Below are 22,826 nucleotides of genomic sequence, written 5' to 3' on the forward strand. Positions count from 1 at the left end.
CCACCATCACCCCACCACCACCCCACCACCTACACTACAATTGGAAGAGGGGAACAGAAGGGGCAATTCACTGGTTTTGATTTTTAAATAACTTCCAAAGATACGAAAGCATGGTGGGAAATCAAGATTCTATTTGATTGTGTTCAGAAAGAACTGATGTGAGCTGGGTGCCACACCTGTAATCCCAGCAGCTCCGGTGCCATGTATAGTAGCACCCATTTCTCAGAATTCCAGAATGTTTTTAAGACTTTTGAGTGTTGAATGGAGGTACTTGAATGGGCTCTGGAGGTGGAGATTGTTGCCATGGTTGGCACTTATTCTGTGGGCCTGGAGCAGCTCTCCTCACAGGAAGTGGCAGGAGACACTGGCAGAGGCAAAAGAGAAGACAAAACAGCCTGGCATCGGTGTCTGAATGGGACCCTGGTGACCAGGTTTCCCAGTCCTTTTCCTGGGTTGTGGAAACAGGAAATACCTTTCATTAAAAAATTACATATTATTTACATAAAGGTAAACAACAGTAGTATTCATATTATAAACTAATGGAACTGTTGGTGAAAGAAAGTCATAATACCAATAACCCAACATGTTTGCCTCTTCCAGGTTTTGTTCTTGTGCTTATTATTTTACAGGATAGAATTATGGTGTATTAATGACTGAAGTGTGTTGATTGCTTTCCAAGCTCTATACTTGATTAATCACATTTAAACCTCAAAGGAACCCTCTGAGAATGGGTCTTATTACACTCCAGATGAGGAAACTGAGGTCCACAGAGGAACTTGTCCACGATAGAGACCCAGCAGACCTCTGTCATTAGACTGAAGATGCACATCTGTGTATGACCTTTTCACTTTTTATAATTTTAATTTTTATATTCTGTGGAAGGTTTTTGTCTTATTTAATGTGGGTATAATGCCAATTATCTAATGATTCCTGAACTTTCATACATTAAGCTTATTTCCAGTTAATTTACTACTTTTTGTGCAGCAAAAAACGTTTTTATTTGTGGAGCTATCTTGGGAAAAAGTTGGATTTTGAACTGCTCAGTCAAAAAGTATAAACATTGTTATGGCTTTTGATAGGCATTATCTCAAAGATTGACCGGTTATGATCATCCACACAATGTGTGACCCTACATTCTAACACGATCTAAACATCATTAGATCTTTTTAAATTCTTAGAACTTCTTTATAATTTCATTTATTTTATTAGTGATATTGGTATTGTTCCCTATTTTGTGTTTTTTGTTCACTGATAATTAATTTTGAATTCTTACTATTTCTCATTTATTTTTCAATACACATTTTCTTAGTCTGAATAATTTTATTTATCTGGAGATAAGTAAAATGAATCAACTCATCTGCGAGTTCAGATGAGTCGAGCCCTTTTCAGGAGTGGCTCTTACCGTTTCTCATCTGTAGATGATGATAGGCTGTAAGAGGAAACTCACTTTCCTTGAGGTCAGGTAGTCTTGGTGGGCACCAAGCTACAGGAGACTTTTCATTGAGGTGGCTTTAAAGAAAATAAATTATTATGGTCTAACATCAGCCTTGGATTGATGTGCTCCCATGTTGTTTTAGTAAAGATGTTCCTGCCATTAACCTTATTGGGTAAAAATCAAAATAAAGAGGTAATCCAGGCTTGTGTGACCCTGTCCCGGTAAGCCAGGTTCAGCAGAGTAATGTCAGCTGTGCGTACTTAATTTTAGAACATAATTTCAGAATGTTTGTAGCATACTATTGTCAAGAAGTGTGCCTAATGAAAACATAACTGAAGAACTGCCATGCAAGCAGAGGCACAAGACCAAGGGCAACAAAATAGCAAATCAGGTCGTTTTACTGAGTAGCTAGTGAAAGGGTGTTTTGTAAAATGCCGTTCGTTTAACAAATTCTCAGGCAATGTTCATTATGACAGGCTCCAGATAGTTCCAGACTTTGAAAACTGTCCATGATGTGTAAATCTTGGTTCAGACAGATGTCAGGTGAAGACCTCTGGTTTGTGAGTTACTTTGTTTCTTTATACAGAAATTACTTAAAATGGTTTCAATAGGGTAATAGTTAATTTGAATAAGCAACAGATGATTCTCTTTGCAGATTTCTAGGTAGAGTTCCCTTAATTTCAGAATTTGTTGAGAGTTTGAAAGGGCAGCCTCTTAAACTTGACATGTGTCTGCTGGCTCAAGATTTTGCACCTCCCTACTCAGGCAGTTTCTCAGGGCATTTGAATTTACTTTTTTTTTTTTTTTTTTTGGTGAGGGCAACACTGGGATGGAACTGAGGGATGTTTTACCATTGAGCTACATTCTCAGATTTTTTATTTTATTTTTTTATTGTGAAACAGGATTTTGCTAAGTTGCTGAGGCTGGTCTCAGACTTGCCATCATTCTGCCCAGCCTCTCAAGTCACTGGGAGTATAAGTGTGTGCCACCAACCTGGCTCTGAATCCACTTTTATTCATGAAAAACACATAGATTTCAAAACCAGCTCACTTATCACCTGGTTATCCTCAGGCAGCAAGTGCTTCTATAGCACTCCCATTTCTCCTGTCAGACCACTTAGCACTCATTCTCAATCCCCCAAGTCACTTTGATAATGAAAGGTCCCACTGTATCAAGACTCTGAGCAGGTCATGCCTTTGAAGCCGTCCACTCAACCTTCCTTCCTTCAGGTCAGGTGAAGCTTCTGGGTGCTTACACAGACCCCACAACATCCAGGGACCTCAGCCTAACAGCACTTAGATGATTGTTGATCTCAGCTAGACTAGACTTATATAGATACATTGAGGTGTTTTGTTAACAAGACCATGACTCTACATAGAATTATATGTAAATAAATTGTGTATGTATATATGCACACCACTTGTAGTTCCGGGAAAATTAATGCATGAGAGATAGACAACCCATGGTTGATCTGAATTCCTTATTCTTATAGTTCTTCGTGAAGCACAATATGCCAAGGACCACTGTCACAAATTCTGCCTTTGTTACAGAGGGCTTCTGTACAAGGTTTTGTTGTTTATGAGTTTCAGTCTGCCTCTTGGGTCCTCTGACTCTTAATGCTGATTGTAGTGGTTACAAATGGTTCATCTGGAAAACTGCCTCCCCTTGGACTTGGGAGGAGGGGAGGAAGAGGTCCTGCATGGAGCTATTCTGGAATGTGCAGACTTGAATGTCCTCTGCCTGTCACCTCTATCCCAACCAGAAATCTTGGAACCTCTCTTTTCCCCGTTTCTCTCATCCAGGCAGTCACTATATACTGTTGATTTTAGTTCCTAAATAACATAAATCTCTCTCTCCTTCACTGTCACCCCCTTGATTCAGTCCATCATCTTTCTCATCAGAGTAGTATCTTATTTGGTCTCCCCACCCTTTAGTTTGTCCTCTTTAGTTCATCCTCTGTATCACCAAGATCTTTCTAAAATTCAAGAATGGCCAACCAGTCCCATTTTTCAACCCTTGTTCACCTGCACTCAGTTCATTTACTTGGCATCTAGTTGGCATCTTCTGTGTACCAGGAACAAATCATTAATAATAAGTAAAATAAGGCAAACGTGATCAAATGATCAGGCAACTGAGTTAGATAGGGGACCTCAGCTTCCTTGAGAAGCTGAGGTGGGAATAGCAGAAAGAGCCAGAGAGCACTTGAAGCAGAGGGAACAACTGGTGCACATGCTGTGGGGAGGGACTGTGCTTGGTGGATTTGAGGAACAAAGAAAGAGAGGTGGGTAAGGGAAGAGAGGGTACTGAAGTTGGAGAGGTAGGCGGGAGCCTCTTCTGGCCTTTGTGGGCCAGGAGTGAAAATGGTCATCTTTTTGCCACTGGGTAATGTAATACCATTTTGTGGGCAGAAAGTCTTGGAGGAAGAATAATTCGGTGGAAAATGGGGACTTGAATTTTGTCCATGTTAAGTCTAAGATTGCCTCTTAGACATCTAAGTGAAGTGTGGAAGTATGCCGTGTCAGAAGGAAGGGTTTCCTGTGGTGCTTCATGGTTTGTTGGTGCCAGGTGGAGCTCTAGCCTCCCTTCCATCAGCACTCCCAATTCCCCATGAGTGCCACAAGGCCTTGGGGTCAGGGAAGAATCTGCACCTTATTGGGAAGGGTAGCCTGAGTGGGGACGAATTCAGAGGCGTGGCCTGCTGCTATTGGAGTGACTTGGAGGATTTGAGTAGCACTGGGAGAAGTCAGCACACATCAAGAGCCACACCTTTCTGCTTTCCCAGTTAGTTCCTCCTGTGTCCTCAGAAACCCTGAGCCCACCACACCCTTCAAGCTATACTCTGAAGAGCCCTTTCACCTGGTGCTCTCTATGCCACTCCCTCTCTCTCCCAGGTCCCTCACAGGCAGAAGCAGTCTTTAGTGTTAACCTGTGGGCCATACTCTCCAAAGTGACGTGCTCCTTCTCTATGACACCTTAGGCCAGGTTTGTATGATAAGCATCTGCAGTAGAAGCTGAGGAGCTTGGCTGTCTTATAAACTCCTGTTGCTTGATTTCACCTCCAGGCAGGGCTGGCCTGCAGCAGTTTTTTTTTGTTGTTGTTGTTGTTGTTTTTAAAGAGTGAGAGAGGAGAGAGAGAGAGAGAATTTTTTTTTTAATATTTATTTTTTAGTTCTTGGCAGACACAACATCTTTGTATGTGGTGCTGAGGATTGAACCAGGCCACATGCATGCTAGGCGAGCGGAGTGAGCCACATCCCCAGCCCCTGCAGCAGTTTTGAACACACCCTTCCTCCTTAAAGCAAATTGTCTTCCAGACCTGGAATCTCAGCAATGGCTGACAGCATTCTTCTCCCAGACACACCTCATCCCTGGGAAGTTCCGTTTAAAGTGAATATGACAAAATCCTAATTGCTCAGCTCTAGAAGACTGTTCAAGACCTTCCAGATTAGCTCTGGAGAACCCCAGGAAATGGTGCAGCTACACACACATTAACACATCATGGGCCTTCAAGGAGCTCTGAGGCCACCAGTAAGCACCAAGTATTGCCTTTATTTAGCGCCTTAATTTGAAACCTCTTAATCATTGATTTCTCTCTCTGTCTCTCTCCCTCCCTCCCTCTCTCCCTCTCTCTCTCTCTCTCTCTCTCTCTCAGAGAGAGAGAGAGAGAGGGAGGGAGGAGAGAAAGAATTTTAATATTAAGAATTTTAATATTTTTTTTTTAGTTTTCAGCGGACACAACATCTTTGTTTGTATGTGGTGCTGAGGATCGAACCTGGGCTGCACGCATGCCAGGCGAGCGCGCTACCGCTTGAGCCACATCCCCAGGGCCGGGCCCCCCCCCCCCCCCCCCCCCCCCCCGTCTCTTTGGTACTAGGGATTGAACCCAAGAGGCACTCTGCCACTAAACTACATCCCCAACGCTTTCTTATTTTTTATTTTGAGACAGTGTTTAAGTTGCCCAGGCTGGCCTCAAATTTATGATTCTCGAGCTTCATCCTCACTGAAGACTACAGGCATGTGCTACCACACCCAGCCTCATCAATATATTTTCAGGCAGTTCAGTTATTTGGCTAATCCCATCATTTGCCTATGGTCTCTTTCTAATCTCACTCATGAAAGAAAGCCATTGTGACTAAACTGTCTCTCACCCATTGGTGCTGTCCAGAGAAAAGGGATCAGAGGAGAGAGCACACGAGGCTCTTAGATTTACCAGATTTACAGAACAGATGGTCTTTGAAAACACAAGAGACGGTTGTTGGTGAGGAGTGATGTCTACAGAATCTTTTGAGATCTTGTGTTGGCTTTCGTCCACATAGTCCTAGGAATTGGCTTCTTAGAAAACTGTAATGTCCCCCTCAGCCAGTCTCTTAGCCTGAAAAATGGGACAATAGCTGAGCTGTCTTGTCAGGTTGTTGAATAAATGAGACCTGTCCTAACAGTTAGTAGACACTTAAAAATTGGAGGTGGGAGCCCTGCAGTGGTGCACGACTATAATTCCAGTGGCTCAAGAACCTGAGTGAGACAGGAGGATTGAAAGTTTAAGGCCAATTTTAGCAACTCAGTGAGACCTTGTCTCAAAAAATAAAAAGGGCTGGGGGTGTGGCTTAGTGGCAAAGTGCCCCTGGGTTCAATCCCAGTTCAAAAAAAAAACATTGGAGATGAGGGAATAGATACACTGAAAAATCATTGAATGTTTTTAATTTTGGTCATGTTATTTCCAAGACTCTGTTTTCTTCTGTTGAAGTGAGGATCAGCCCCTTGCTGAGTATCTTCCTCATCTGAAAGTAATCTGTTAAAACAGATGAAGAAGAAAATATGTGTGTCCCTGAGGGTGAACTGACCTGACAGTTGTTAGACTCTGAGCTGCACATGCAGTCTTCCCAGGGTGGAGTTCTCAGTCTTTATTTGTAACATGCTTCATTTTGGATGTAGCTGCTACAGGTGGCAGAGTTACCCTTTGAGAAACACGAGTCAACTCAGAATTCAATATTAGCAAGCTAGTCACAGGTATGGGTACCACAGTGCTATCCCAGAGTTGAGCTTTTTCTTCCAGGACAGGTGACCTGAAATGCCCTGTCTCATCCTTATTACTTCATTAAATGTTCCTCACCAACACCTGACTGGGTCTAGTGGAACTAGCTAGACTAGTGTTGGCAGTAGCTTAAATATGCTGTGGTTTGGGTATAAATGGGTGTCCCCAAAAGCTTCATGTGTTGAATTTAATCTCCATTGGGAAGTATTGAGAGGAGGGAAACTTACTTTGAGTAAGTTTAGAGGTGCTTGGGGAGGGTTCAGGAAATAATTAGGATTGACCCCTATTATTGAATGCTGACCACCTGTTTTTGAGTGTTGACAGCTTTATTAGAAGAGGGGGAGAGTCTAGAAGAGACATACATATACATGTACTCCCTGTGACTTTCCAGGTGACACTTTGTGCCACCTCAAGACTGCCAGCAAAAGGCTGTCACTTGATGAGGCCCCTAGACCTTACACCTCTAGAACTATAGGCCAAGTAACTTCCTTTCTGCGGGAACCCTGCCCTGTGTAAAAGTGCCTCATCTTTCTGTCCCTGTCCAGGCTGCCCATGGAAACGTCCCACTGCAGGAACAGGGTGACTTTGCTGAGAATAGGCACAGATGAGAGGGTCTGTGAGGTAGAAGTAGACCTGAGCAAGAAAAGGGAATTCAAATGCAAGCAGGAAAAGAGGTAGTGAAGATAGGAAAGGGAAATTGGAGTTTCAGTATGTCCTTCCTTGCCAGATTTGAAATCTTGGTAGAGGAGTCTGATTGTGGCATTGTTTGTCATCCTTGCTACTGAAATCATAAACATTTCAGTCTGGGTGCCTCTTGAATAAGCAGCTTCCAGTAATTGGCTTTCAAGGACACACAGACTCAACTCCTGGGTGGGCTGAGCCTCTGAGAGGAGCAGGGTTATACCAAGAGTCGCTTCCCTGATGGGAAATTTCTGTTAAAAGATGCCTTTTTAGATTCAGAAAGCACAAAATGTAATCATTTCTCTTTATCAGCCAATCCACTCTTTGACCAAGGGGTAAAATAAAGCTGGTACGTGATCTTGTGCAACTTAAATTTCAGTGTTTTAAACTGTCTTTAAGCATTCATCTCTCCACACTTTGAGAAAAGGCTGTTCTCTTTCTTCATCACAGGGCTGCCGCAGGGCTCCTGCCCCTGCTGGGTTCAGCCTTTTCTCAGGTTCTCAGCTTCTATTCAGAGGAAAAGTGCTAATTACTGCCTTCAGCCCAGTCCAGGCTTCAGCGCCAGTCTCTCCTTTCTAACTCCTTAAAGGGTAAAAGTCCCTTTTCTTTTTAACAGGGAATAATTCCCTTAGACAAAATATATAATGTTTTTAACAAAGTTGCAGAGTTTTCTTTGGGGGCTACAAAAGAAACCCTCTGATTAGAATTATTTCAATAGGTTATATATACTTAAAGGTAAAATAAAATGCAAATTGTGTTTCAGGAAAAAAAAAGCAAATCTGGTTAACCCAAAGGAACATCATTAGAAACCTATGTTGGCATTTTGCTAAGTGGAGTTCTGAGACTGTGTGTTAATATCATAGCAATATATTATGTATAACTTGTGCAGCAGAAAACCAAGACTTTTTGAGAAATGTTTTAATATATAGAAGGGGATGAAGACTGGCTTCAACTTAAATTGTAGTGAGTGGATGCTTTTTATTTAGGAAATTGCTTTGTTTTACCTTCATAAATTTATTATTGCTGAACCTGAAGGCTCTCAACCCAGGAGAATTAGAATTAGAGAATTATGGAGCATTTAAAACCTACAGTAAATGGCTAGTGTCTGTGCCTGCTGTATCCATAGGTGCACATCATCTCATCTTTGATAATTACAAACTTTTTTCTTTGTGGGCACCTTGGTAGAAATCATTATTTGTACCTGCCATAGTCTTACATGTTGTGGAACATAATCATCAGTAAAGTGTTGATAGCCAGGTACAGTGGTGTATGCCTGTAATCCCAGCAGTTTAAGAGGCTGAGACAAGAGGATCACAAGTTTAAGGCCAGCCTCAATAACTTGTCTCAAAATTAAGAGGAGGAGACTGGGGATATAGCTCAGTGGCAGAGTTGCCCCTGGGTTTAATCCCCAGTACTGCAGAAATAATAATATAACTTGTTTGCATTGAAACAGGTAAGGGGGTGGGAAATAAGTAGCTACACAAGTTGCCTGACAGGGTAAAAAAAAAAAAAAAAAAAAAAAAAAAAAAAAAAAAAAAAAAAAAAAAGCTCTAGTTTTGACAAAGGGAAAGGCTCAGAAGGCGTGCCATGAGCCTGGGTTTACCCTCATGGCCAGGAGTAGATTGTGGTATAGGCCAGGTCCTCCCGGATAGCTGTGATGCTGCCACTCTCCAGCTTCCCATGACTTTGCAGAGAAGCCCAGAGGGCTCTGGAGTTTTGGGGGACCAGCCATCCCACAAGGGAGAGGAAATTAACAGAAATGACTAGGAATGTTGCCATGTACGTTTTATATAGGAATCCTTAGGAATCTCTTGTCATTCATTCTTAAGCATGTTCAGGTTTTTTGCCTCCATTAATATCCTAAAAATAACAAAATCTGCCAGCCCCCACCCCCTTTTTTCTCCCAGCTGAGTATTATCCCCATTTTACTGTTGAGAAAACCAAGACTTAAAGAAATTAACTGGGCTTGGGTGGTTGCCTGGCTGTAATGCTAGTGGCTCCGGAGAATTAGGAGGATCACAAGTTTCAAGCCAGCCTGTGTAACTTAGTGAGGCCCTGTCTCAGAAAAGAAAGGGCTGGGAATGTAGGTCAGTGGTAGAGCACCCTCCCATACCAAAGAAAAACTGACCTGCCTAAGCTCCAGCAGCCAGTGAGAGGCAGGGCCAGGTGTTAATTTCTTTCCCTCCTGGAGCAACTCTGCTGCCATCCCACCTCCACACAGCTTCTGTGGGCAGCTCAGCAGCCCCCACCCTTGCCAGCTTCTGCTGGTCTTCCTCACTTCATGTCTTTGTCTGTTTTTAGACTGCCTATGTTTGAGATATAAACTAAGAAAGATATCCCACTGAATATAAGGATGGCTCACAGAAGAAATGTCAGCTAAAGTAACTAGAACTGGAATCTTTTTTCTGCCCTCAACTTCCCCATGGAGCCCTAATTTGTCACAACTCAGCTCAAGCAACACTCCCTCAACAATGCTTTCCTGACCACCTTAGCCAGTCAGGGACACTACCTGTAAGCCCTAAAGTGCTGTTTCTTCCATAACTTGGGTTATAATTTGCTCCCAGACCATTCTGCCAGGTCCCTTGAGGGGCTGGTTCCAGGTGGCCTCTTGCTCCTCCTGTCAGCCCTTGCACACAGACATGCAATGAAAGGTGTTGAATGAATAAAAAGAGAAGATTATTACACTTATAAAATTGATATCATTCACTCACAAAGAAACTTCAGAATCAAACGAAAGACCACTGAGAATAAAGGACGTCGTTATCATATGGTCTCACTTTTATTAGATAAACCAGCACATTTGAAGGAAAGGAGGAGTGGACAGAGCTGGACTGAGGAGGACCAGATGATCAAGTTCTTATTAATTTTCTTCCAGCCCACGGTTCCACTACCTGGAAATTGCAGTTTTATGCTCTGGAATCAGAATTACATGTTAAGCCAGGCAAGGTGGTGTAGACCTGTAATCCCAGCGTCTCAGGAAGCTGAGAAAGGAGGATGGCAAGTTCAAGGCCAGCCTCAGCAATTTAGTGAGACCCTATCTGAAAAAGGGCTAGAGGTGTAGCCCAGTGGTTAAGTGCCTCTGGGTTCAGCCCCCAGTACCAAACAAAAAAACAGTTGACTTGTTAATAAGGCAAATGGAACAGCCCATTAGGAGGTTAAATGCTTTCCTCATATTCCATAGAACAACTAGCATTTCGTGATTCTTTTTTTTTTTTTTTTTTTAATAGTTGTAGGTGGACAGCATGCCTTTATTTGTTTAGTTTTTTTATGCAGTGCTAAGGATCGAACCCAGTGCCTCACACATGCTAGGCAAGTGCTTTGCCACTGAGCCCCAGCCCACATTTCATGATTCTATAGAGAGGTACCAGCTTGGCTTTTTTACCTTTGTTAGACATCGGTTACCATTACCTCTGATGGAGGCACAACAGATGTACCTTACTTTCAACATACGGAGCGTGTGAGTCTGGATTGGTAAAATGGCAACAATAAAGGCGGGGGGTGGGAGCGTGCAGTATAATCTTCTAGAGAAAAGACATTCTTCTTCAGCTGCATCTTAGGATCTAGTAACTTCCATTATTTGTTTGCTGAATGATGAAATGGGAAAAAATGTTGTATAAAGATCTTTGTATTCTAAATATATTCTTATCTGCTCAAGTTTTGTAGAAATTCTGGCGTCCTCTATTTGGCAGATGAAGTACGGAAAGATATAAGGAAGGACGTTGTTAATGAGGGGGAAAAGCCCTTTAATTGCAAGCCTTCTAACCTGATTCAAAGCAACATAACTTCACTATAAACTGCAGACAGGCTGGTCCCACCTGTGGATACAAGACAATAGGAGGTGATTAAAGGATCAGGATGTCCTATTGGTTTGAAACAGAAACCAGGGCCATAGCTGGGAGATGCTGCCAAAATAGATGCATTCGGATTCTGACCTTGGTCCTGCTTTCTGTGCTTTTGCATTGCTTCTGGAGCCAGTCACCAGCCAGCCCCTACTTCCTCAGTTCAGAGATACTGCAATTAGGTTCATAATGTGGCCTGAAGGGCCTTCCCAAAGAAGCACATCTCAGTCTCCCATCGCAAAACCACTTAAAAAAAAATTTTTTTTTTTAGTTGTAGTGAGCACAATATCTTTATTTTATTTATTTTTTATGTGGTACTGAGGCTCAAACCCAGTTCCTCACACATATTAGGCAAGAGCTCTACCACTGAGCCACAACCCCAGCCCTCAAAACCACTTTTTAATTGGAAGTTTTAGGATGGGGGAGGTGAAAGTCCAGATGAACAGTTTTATTGGAGATTATTTTATATTTGGAAAAGGATGATCAAATTAAAAGTTAACTTGGTCTTGGGTGATAGGAGCAGATGACTTCCAGGAGGCAGAGAAGGTGAGCTGCTAGGTTCTTGGGAATGTTGTGACAGCAGTACATCTCAGGTCCCTGTGGCATCAGGACATCCAGAAGCCTCAGGTCATTTTAGATTAGTCTATGGTTGCCCAGTTGGAGTGGGAACAGGCTGGGAGAGCTGTGGCCTGGAGCAGTGGCAGGGACCTGGGGCAGGAAGCTGGATGGCTTAGCATGTAACACTGGCGGTATCTGCAGAGCTCAACTGTGAGCCAGCAGGGCACTCTTACCCATTCTGGTTGTGCCCAGTGTTCCTTTCTTGGGTAGTTTTCAGTCCCTTAGGACTCCTGCTAGCATCTCATTTGTACACGGTCATGTGTAGTTTTAGTTCCTATTCATTTAACACTTTTCCTTCCAATGCCGGTGCTTCCGAAAATTTTAAAAACAGCTCTGTTCATCTGCAGTAGCCAAGGACAGAAGGACTGAGAGAGAGTAATAGGAAATAGTAGCTGGGAGGGGCAGTGCTTAGAGAGGGCGGGAGCTGGCTGTCCTCACTGGTGGAGGTGGAATACTGCTAAAGCAATGCAGGGCAGCTGCACTCCCCAAAAGGCTAACAGCACATGCCTACAGGGGCTGCTTGTCCTCACTGGTGGAGGTGGAATACTGCTAAAGCAATGCAGGGCAGCTGCACTCCCCAAAAGGCTAACAGCACATGCCTACAGGGGCTGCTTGTTCCAGGCAGTATTTTAGGAGGAAACAATGAGTTCTAAATAATAATGATAGTAAAATAATGACTGAGTTTGTCTTAATTTAATAGATTCTTTGATATGTATTATATATGGTTTTGGTATTAGCAATTGCCAAGAATGTGACACAGATGTAGGAAGATAAAATTATTTATGTATTTTATAAAAATAAGTCGTAGCAATTATATAGCATTTTACTTCATAGATTTGGGGGGTTACTGGGAATTGAATTCAGGGGTGCTTTACCACTCAGTTACAACCCAGCCCCTTTTCTTTTTTATTTTGACACAGGGTTTCACTAAATTGTTTAGGGCCTCATTAAGTTGCTTAGGCTGGCCTAAAACTTGCAATCCTCTTACCTCAGCCTCTCCAGCCTCCTGGTTGCTGGGATTATAGGCATGCACCACCGTGCCCAGCTAATTTATGGAATGTTTTACAGTTATTTCACGAGAAATGCAAAGCAAACATCCCATTTTACCGAAGATAAAATGATGTGGTAGCTTTTGGCTCTCGTACTATGCAGATACCCTCAACTGCTTTGTGAACTAGTCTTGTGCTACTTTGGACCTGGACAGTAGTCACATTAGACAACTACAGTTATTATTTGGTTATTCTAAAAAGACAGCAAATCTGAACTTTGTTTAAAGTACAAAATGAGCTTTTCACCAGTGACTGCTGCTAACATGATTCACTGGTGACATCTTACACTTGTAGCATCATAACTTATTAAGATGTGTATGTAATAGTTTCGAGTTCTGAAATCAGCATTTACTTGATCAGCTGTGGGACATAGTGCAACTTTTAAAACCATGCACTATACCTTCAGTAGCATTGAGCAAATGGACCTAGGAAGAACTGGGCATCTCTCTGGCCCTCAGGTTGAACGTGAAACCTTGGTGGTTATGGGCTGGGGAGGGAGTCCTGGGACAGGAGCACATGCCTTTCTCCCAGGACTTGGTGAGGATGCAGGCAGCAAAGTACTCCAGGCAGCTACAAGAGTTTTCATGAAGAAACCTGAGGGTAGAGTCTAGCTTCAAGGATCAAGGACCAAAACATGCATTGCTTGGGCCAAACATTCTGAAGAGCTCCTGAAAGAAGGTTGACAGGATGCAGAGTTGCATCAAAGAAAGAAACTCCCAAGACCTTAGACACCTACTTGAATGTAGACCATGTGACTCCCCCATGTAGGGCAGCAGGGCCTTCTGTCCTAGATATAGAAGGAATGATTAAAAGGGAAAGGCCTTTTGCTTGTCCCCACAAATGAGTACCTTGTTCCACATTCTCCAAGCTCTCTCTGCATCCGCTTACTCTTATTGAGGCGTCACCTCATTAGTGCTCTCCAGGCCTTATATCCTTCCATCAGCTCACGTTCTCAATACCTACAGCTCTCCAGGCCTTGGGGATGCACAGGGCATGGTTTAGAGGGTGGACAAACCTGAATAGTTAAGTATGAATAAGCGAATGCAGTGCTAGATGGAAGCCACAGGGCACAGTAGTGTGGTGTGTGTGGTCAGCAAGGTTCTTGCAGACGTGGTCGTCATCAAGGCACCGATAATGCTCTGACGCATTGTTGCAGCACTGGCGGCTGCTCCAAGATGCCTTCTGAGCACTGTGATTACTCAGGTGGCTGTTCCCTCTCAGAGGAAAGAGTTGTTCTGAGAGTGAAGAGGCATGTGCAGTTCTCCCTGGAGTTTTCCTTTGAGCAGGACCAGTCAGTTCCTAGTTGATTCTGTCCCTGCAGTTTGCCACCTTAAGTCAGCGAGCCCTGCCTCTGGGACAGTGACAATTTCTGGTGAAAGGGTTGGGCTGGGGTCTATTTAAACCTGCCCAGAAACTAATAATAAGTTTCATAATTTTATTTCCCAAGTTCACAACATCAAGAAATGCAGGGTTCTTGTCAGAGTTGCTTGAAAATAGCCTTTATTCCCTTCCATAATAAATGAAAAATATCTTATTAAGAGATCATTTATTCCTTCATCAGAAGTTTGGGATGTTTCCTTTTTGAAAAAATGTAACTTTCAGAAACTATGCCTAAAGCACCCGCTTCTCACTGTGTGTGGGGAACTCGGCTCACCTAGGGATGAATATCATTCACTTTGGAATATAGAGTAACTCTGAAATCAAGAACATCTGAGCAGTGATTTTATTGTATTATTTGCAGGAAGGAGGAGGACAGTGCAAATTACTTCTTCAGGTAAAAGGCAAAGAATAAAAATCTAATTGGAAGTTAACATTGGCCTGGGCATCGATTTGCAGATGGAAGGGTTCAATAGATAGGGGAGGTTTTGTAGAGTTAAATTTTTGTATTCTGTCTTTGACTCCTCATTTAGGAGGTATTTCACATGTTAGATAGTTGAGTGAATGGAGGAGACTAGAAGGCATCGTGCTATGAAGTGAAGAATGTTGAACTTGGGGTCAGAAGAAAAAAGGCTGCAGCTCTCAGTTCTGTTCCCTCCTAGCAGTATGGTCTTCAGCAGGTCCCTTTGCCTCTGTTTATTCAGCTAGAAGAAAGGTACCAATTCAGCATCCCTTCTTCAGGGACCTCATGCTACCCAAACTGGCCTCATAAAAAGTGGGTGAAATAGTACATGTTTCCATGAGGGAGAAGTTGGTTGCACTAGAGATGTAAAAGGAAAGTGAGCGATCCCAAATCTGATCCTGTTTGTTGTCTGCTGTTGCCGTACACTACCACACACTGTTAAACTTCCAGTTATGCACATTAGAGGCCAGTGTGGGTATCCCTGGGCTAGAGCTGAGGTATTGGCTGTGCTGGGTGCCTGCCTTTCCCAGCTTCTGCAGCTGCCCACATTCCTTGGCTCATGCCCCTTTCTTCTGCCTTCAGAGCCAGTGGTCTTGCATCTTTATGACCCTGCTCCCATTTCCATGTCTTTGTAAAGCCTACAAATATAACCCATTCTGGGGGAGGGTCTTTGATTTTATGAGCTATGAGGTTAAATTGGGCCTGTCAGAACAATCAAGTCTACTGTCCCTGTCTCGAGGCCTTGACTTAATCACATCTGCGAATTTCTTTTTGCCATGTTAAGGAGTCGTTGGGACATCGATGGGGCATCTCTAATTCTGTCTCCCATACCCATAATCTATAGGTTGCTCTACAGGGAACAGAAGTATAGTGGAGAAAGCACTAAAATGATTCTCACAAAACCTGGAATCAGGCCAGTCATTTATCCCTCTAGGTCTCTGTTTTATGCATCTAAAAAATTGGCAAGTTGATTTTGGAAGCGTTCAATAGATAATGGTTCTGAAACTCTTGTGCCTCAGAGTGGCTTCAAGAACACTAGTGAGATGAGGCCTGAGAATTTATGTTTCAAGCAAGTTCCAAGGAACTTGTCTAGGGTCCACACTTGGAGAACTACTGAACTAAATTTGTCTTTAAGGTGCTTTCTTTAAGGCCCTAAGGCCCTGTATCCTGCAGGGTTTCCTCTTTGGATCAACACAGGTAATTAATTATGCTTTGTAGCAAAAAGAATCAAGCATCATTTTATTGATGTAACTTCCTGGTGAGCCATGAGTTACCTTTCTTTTGTGAAAAAAGATGGACTGTGTGGTCTGTGGGCTGGTCAGAGTGGGGAGCTTCAGGATGCCCTGTGGGGACAGGGAGGCAGATGTTGAGGTCTTGATCCTTATCTGTGAGCTGGGGTGGTGACAAGGCCCTCTCTGCAGTTGCGTTTCACACAGTAGTCTGTGTAGATCATCTGGTGTATGCCTGGCACGTGGTCAGCTTGGGTCACATTACTGAGCACTTTTGATCCAGCCACTGTTGGGAGTCTGGGTTAACGCATTCTACCCTCACGATATTGCTCTGAGGTGGGTCACTCCCACTTTTTTCCCCCTTCTTAAATACATGGATTGATTGATTTACTTTTTTATTTTATTTATTTATTTACTACACAAATGGAGCACAACTTTTTATTTCTCTGATTGTACATGATGTAGAGTCACACCATTCATGCAATCACATCCATATGTAGGGATAATAATGTCCATCTCATTCCACTATCTTCCCCACACATGCTTGTTGCCTCTTCTTCCTCCCTCCTCTCTGCTCAATCCAAATTTCCTCCATTTCACCCTCCATTATGGATCAGCATCCACTTATCAGAGAAAACATGTGGCCTTTGCTTTTTTGGGATTGGCTTACTTCACTTAGCATGATATTCTCCAACTCCATCCATTTACCCATAAATACAATAATTTCATTCCTCTTTAAGGCTGAGTTATATTCCATTGTGTACTTATACCACAGTTTCTTTATCCATTCATTTATTGAAGGGCATGTGGCTGTTTCCACAGTGGAGTTGTTATGTCACTCCTAGTTTTGCAGATGGAGGGAACAAAGGTTAGGAATTTGGCCAGGAAGGCAGAGGTAGACAATGTAGAGTCATTTACCAACCAGTTGTGTAGGTTCCAGAGTTCACACACTTAACTCTTGTACAGAATTGCCTCACATAGTTGATCCCTTCCTGTATCAGTGAGGGTATTTTGATTACAAGTTATGCAACTTAAAAATGAGATTTCTCTGTGTGTGTTTCTTAAGTATCTTGTCGTGTAACAAATCTGGAGGCAGGTGGTCCTGGAGGAGGTTAGTGTGGTGCTCAGCAGTGTCACAGTGGGTCCACATCCATATCTTGTCATGCTACTGTTCCCAACAGATGGGTTTTGTCTTCAGGACTGTCCCCTTGTGATCATAAGATGGCTGCCACAGAACCTGCTGTCCTGTATCAGAGACTGAGCAAGAAGATGACCTGCTCCCTTGTCTCCTCCCTCTGTAAGGGAGTAAAGCTTTCACAGAGGCCCGTTCCATGCAGACTTCCCTGCCAGAAATGCTTGGCCTCCTGTTTCCAGATGGCCACTGCTAACTGAGAGTCCCTACCAGGGTGGGGAGGGCCTGAAGCCCAGCCCTCAGGGTAGCTGAATGCTCAGGCTCCCTTAGTAAGAAAGGCAGCAGGAATGGCTTCCTGTTGCTCACTGACAGACCAGCCTTACTTCATTTCCTCAAGTTGGTGACACTACCTTTTTCCTGAAGGTGCCCTGTGGCACAGACAAAAGGAGCCTGTCTAGTGCTGCTGGAAGTGCTGTGGACTGCCCTTGGCTGACTACACGCCTGATGAGCTTTGCTTTCTCGGCAAGGGCATGAGGGCACATGATCACATTTATTGATTTGGGGCACCCAGAAGGATCTTGGTCATGTGAATGGAGGACGAGGCTCTTGAAGGACTTGTCTTACAGCCCTATTCTCCCATTTGTCTCTGGAGGCTGCCGTCCATTCTGACCTGGAACAAGGTCCCTCACCTCTGGTGCCTCAGCCATCTCATCTCTGTAGTGAGATGGTACGGGGCCCCTACCCCACGGGCATCACCACAGCCATCCTGACACCTAGTGACGTGGGCTCCAGTGTTGCCAGCCTTGGTTAACCATCAGCTTTGGTACTGGGAGGGCTTGAGCCAGCTTCAGTGCTTAGGAAACACTTTTTGCTTTTTGTTCTTTTTGTTGTTGCTATTGTTTGTTTGGTCATTTTGTTTTGTTTTGGGTAGAAGCAGAAACAAAGATCCCTGTCTTCAGTTAGCCTTCCAGGGTGTGCCAGGCCACCTAGAGAGTCCACACCCTTCCTCAGTAGGGCTACGTGTGGTTGAATGTTATGAATATGATTGTTGTTGATGGGACACCTATTTCCTATGCATACAGGAAGAGCATTCATAGCCCACATCACAGGAACCACAGAGATGTGCCCCACTTTTAGAAAACCTGACCATATAAGGAGGAGCATCATAATTACAGAATAATGTCTCACTTAGCCAGGAATTCATGGCAGTTCTCCTAGTGCATTTAAAATAGGACTCATGTATAAAAATACCATTTCCATACAGGAGCCCATATTTTCTGAAAAGGGAAATATACTTGTATTGGGCATTTGGGGTAAGTAGATCAAAAATAAAAATAACATCTTATAAATACAAGAACTAGAAACTAAGTTCCACTTTTAATTCTAAAAGGTTTATATTTATCTCTACTACCTTAACCCTCTCCTCCTACCCTAGATTTTCACAGCAGAAATACACAGGATCTGCAGGCAGCTCATGATGGCTGTGAATGTCAGGCATGTGAGTGAGTGGACTCCAGGGACATCAGCAGCAGAACTGGTCATACCACTCTCTGGCATGTCCGCCACGTGCTGTAGGGTCAGTGGTCTCCCCCCAGTGTGGTGTTCCACTTGACTTGAGATCATTTGTGAGGACTGGCCTTAAAACACATTGTGAATCCTTTCCTGTGCATGGTCAGCAAGCAGCAGTGAGAAGTGGACCAGCCCATCTTGCCATCAGAGACTCCTCTAGCCACAGAGACACTGGCCAAGGTCTAGCCAGCAGGATCTGGGGAAGGCCAGCAGGAGAGAGGCAAATCTGGGATATTCACATGCCTGGTTTCTTCCTTCTTTTCAGAAATGCTCCCACTGCCAGGAGGCCGGCGCCACCCTGGGCTGCTACAACAAAGGCTGCTCCTTCCGATACCATTACCCATGTGCCATCGACGCAGGTAAGCTGAGAACGCATACCCTTGCCCAGGGCATCCAGAGGGCCAGGACATACAATTTGGTCATCTCCCTTCTTTATAGTTCTTTTTACCTCTCCTGGACCTCTTCTGTTTATAAATTCTAAAAGAATGCAGAGAATAAATATGAAGGAGTAAAATGGGGTAATTTTTTTTTTTTGGTAATTTTTTAATAACAGTTTTCTTCGTCTGATTCACATGTGCTTCGCATATTTAAATGTACAGTTCAGTGTCTTCTAGTGTACTCACAGTTGTGTAGCCATCACCACAGTAGATTTTTTTAACATTTTCGTTACCTTGTAAAAAAGCTCCTACCAGTCTAGAGTCACTCAACTTCCTTCCCCTCCCCCCAGACACACCCCCACCCCCACCCCGCAACCACCCATCTGCCTTCTAGCTTTATAGATTTGCCTGTTCTGGGCATTTCATGTAAATGAAGTCATACAGTATGTGACCTTTTGTAACCAGATTCTTTCACATATCGTAGTTATTTACAAGGTTTATCCATGTTATAGCATGTATTAGTACTTTATTTTTATTGCCAAATAGTATTTTATTGTAAATGATATATACTGCTTTATTTATCCATTCATCAGTTGATGGACATTTGGGTTATTTCCAGTTTTTTATTTTTATGAATAATGTTACGGTAAAACATTCACATATAAATCTTTATGAGGACATGTGTTTTCAGTACTCTCATGTATTTAACCAAGAGAAGAATTGCTGAGTGGTATGGTAACTCGTGTTTGACCTTTTGAGTAGCTGCCAGGCTTTTCCAAAATAGCTGCACTATTTTACATCACAACCAGTGGTGTATTAGGTTTTAATTTCTCCACATCCTTGCCGACACTTGTTATTATCTGTCTTTTTTATTGTTATTACTGTTATTGTGGTCATCCCAGTGGGTATGAAATGGTATTTCATTGTGGATTTTATTTGGATTTCCCTAATGGCTCATGATGATATGTGTCTCTTGCTTTGCTCATTGTTAAATTGGATTGTCTTTTTATTGTTGAGTTTTAAGAATACTTTGCATTTCTGGATACAAGCACCTATGGAGCTTAGTTTGCAAAAATATTTTCTCCCAGGACTGGAATTGTGGTTCAGTGGAAGAGCACTTGCCTAGTATGTATGAGGCACTGTGTTCAATTCTCAGCACCACTTATAAATAAATTAATAAAATAAAGGTCCATAAATATCTAAAAAAAAAATTTTTTTTAAATATTTTCTCCCATTCTGTGAGTTTTCATTCTTAATGGTGTTCTCCAAAGCAAACAATTTTATTTTTAAAAAATATTTTTTTAGTTGTAGATGGACACAATACCTTTATTTTATTTATTTATTTTTATGTGGTGCTGTGGATTGAACCCAGTACCTCACACATGTGAGGCAAGCACTCTGCCACTGAGCCACAATCCCAGCCCAGCAATTTTAATTTTGATGAAGTCTAATATATTTTTTTTCTTTTGTGTCATATCAAACCTATGGATTTTGAATAAAGATTTATACCTTTTTTTTCCCTAAGAGTTTTTTAGTTTTATCTCCTGAATTTATTTTTTTGATCCATTTTAAATTAATTTTTGTATATCATATAAAGTGGTCCCAGTTTATTCTTCTCCAGGTGGATATCCAATTGTCCTTGCATGATTTGTAGAAATGACTGTTCTTTCCTCAGTGAATGATCTTGGCACTTTTGTTGAAAGTTGATTGACCATAGATGGATGTATGAACTTACTTTCAGTCTGTCTTTAGTGCCCCACTATTTTGATAAAACATAGCTTTTGAAACTGAGTTTTCCAATTTTTTTTTTTCCCTGAAGATTGTTTTGACTATTCTGGGTCCCTTGATGTTCCATGTGAATTTTAGGATCATCTTAGCCATATCTGGAAAAACAAATAAACAGACAAAAACACTGTTGAAAGTTTGATAGGGTTTGCATTGAGTCTATAGATAAAATATCAGGTAAAGTCATCTTAATAGTATTGTGTCTTCCAGTCCATGGTCATGGACTGACCTTTAGATTTTGGTCTGTCACAGCTTTGTGGTTTTCAGAGTATACGTTTTACAGTTAAATTTTTTTTTTAATATTTATTTTTTAGTTTTAGGTGGACACAATATCTATCTATTATTTTTATGTGGTGCTGAGGATCAAACCCAGTGCCTCATGCGTGGTAGGCGAGTGCTCTACCACTGAGCCACAACCCCAGTCCTACACTTAATTTTTGCATTATTCATTGAGGGTGTATTGAATAGTGGTGCATACCTCTGTAATCCCAGCAACTCAGGAGACTGAAGCAGGAAGATTGCCAAGTTTGAGACCAGCCTCAGCAACTTAGAGTGTCTCAAAATTAAAAGTTAAAAAAAAAAAAAAAGGACTAAGGCTGTATGCAACTTAGTGGTAAAATGCCCCCTCGGGTTCAGTCTCCCCACACAAAAAAAAACTTTAATAGATTGATTTTTTTTTTTTAATATTGATCCCATATCCTATAACTTTGTTTAACTTGTTTAGTTCTGGTAATTTATAATGAGTTTCTATGTGTAAAATCATGACATCTACCAACAGTGATAGTTTTACTTCCTCCTGCTTGATCTAATGCTCTTTATTTCTTTTTCTTGCTTCATTGCCCTGGCTAGAACCTCCAGTAAAATTTAGGCTAAAAATGTTGAGAGCTGACATTCTGATCTTGTTAGCTAAAAAATATGGTGTTAGCTGTTCATATGTATTCTTGGTTACCCCACTGTATTACTGTGGATGGAATCCAGGGGTGCTGTACCACTGAGCTACATCCCCAGCCCTTTTTATTTTATTTTGAGATAGAGACTACCTTGCCCGGCTCGATCTCAAATTTATAATCCTCTTGCCTTAGCCTCATGAGAAAGCTGGAATTACAAGTGTGCACCACCATGCTGGGTTTATCCTTATGTATTCTTGATAGAGCTGAGAGAGTTCCAGTCTAGTCCCAGTTTGTGGAATGTCTTTATCATGAAGTGTTTTGTGTGAGATAGGAAAGACTAACCTCATGCTACTCACCATATATTCCATACTCTGTTTTTCTACACATCAAATATCCTCCAGTAGATGCCAGCTATATGTCCTACAGTTTAACTCAGTTCTGCACTAACCAGAGTCAGTGTAGACTCCACAGGTTAAAGGATCTGTCCCACAAACTGCCTACTTCAGATGCCTCTCTCGAGCCCCAGGTTGTGACCTGTGCTTCTGAATGGCCAGGTATAAATCAGGGTTCACAAGACCTCTTTCTAAGGCTTGATCAATGTGCTAGAACCAACTACAAGCAACACTCTACTTTGTTTTTGGTACTGGGGGTTGAACTCAGAAGTGCTTAAACATTGACCCATATCCCCAGCCCTTTTTAATATCTTATTTAGACATAGGGTCTCGCTAACTTGCTGAGGCTAGCTTTGAACTTGTAATCCTCCTGCCTTAGCCTTCCAAGCCATTGGGATTACAGTCGTGTGCCACCATACCCAGCTCACTTTACTTTTTTTATCCCCAAATATTTATTTTGCTGTTCTCAATACCTTTATTTTATTTATTTATATGTGGTGCTGAGAATCGAACCCAGGGCCTTGCATGTGCTAAGCGAGCACTCCACCACTGAGCCACAACCCCAGCCCCACTTTATTTATCTTTACCCATTTATTATGCAGGTTACAGTGGAACAATTCAATGGGAAAGATGCATTGGCACGTGGGAAGGACATGGAGCCTCCATGCCCTCCTCGGATGCACTACCCTCCAGGAACCTCCATGTGCTTAGCAGCCAGGAAGCTCTCAACCCCACAGTTCAGGGATTTTTATGGAGGTTTCATCACTTAGACATGTTTGATAATTAACTCAATCTTTGGCCCCTCTTCCCCTCTCCAGAGAAAGAGGGGTAGAGCTGAAAGTTCTAATCTTCTAATCATGGCTTGTTTTTTCTGATGACCATCCCCCATCCAGGAACCCATGAAAGACACTCCTATTGCCTGGAAAATTCTGAGGGATTAGAAGCTATGTATCAGGAG

At 42.5% G+C, this 22,826-nt stretch overlaps 1 protein-coding gene across 11 annotated transcripts in view; it reads left to right on the top strand.

Annotated features, from left to right (window-relative positions):
* Tcf20 (transcription factor 20) overlaps positions 1–22,826 on the top strand; it is a 174,504-nt gene that overhangs the window by 137,038 nt on the left and 14,640 nt on the right. For all 11 annotated transcript variants that reach the window (XR_013440201.1, XR_013440202.1, XM_078052631.1 and 8 more), the window contains one exon: positions 18,690–18,783. Coding sequence is in view for 9 of the 11 variants with exons in the window: in XM_078052631.1 (XP_077908757.1) it covers positions 18,690–18,783 (94 nt within the window). In the remaining 2 variants the exon portion in view is untranslated. The remainder of the gene's footprint in view (positions 1–18,689; positions 18,784–22,826) is intronic.

Source organism: Ictidomys tridecemlineatus, chromosome 6, assembly GCF_052094955.1.
Source record: "Ictidomys tridecemlineatus isolate mIctTri1 chromosome 6, mIctTri1.hap1, whole genome shotgun sequence".
NCBI classification, from domain to species: Eukaryota; Metazoa; Chordata; class Mammalia; order Rodentia; family Sciuridae; genus Ictidomys; species Ictidomys tridecemlineatus.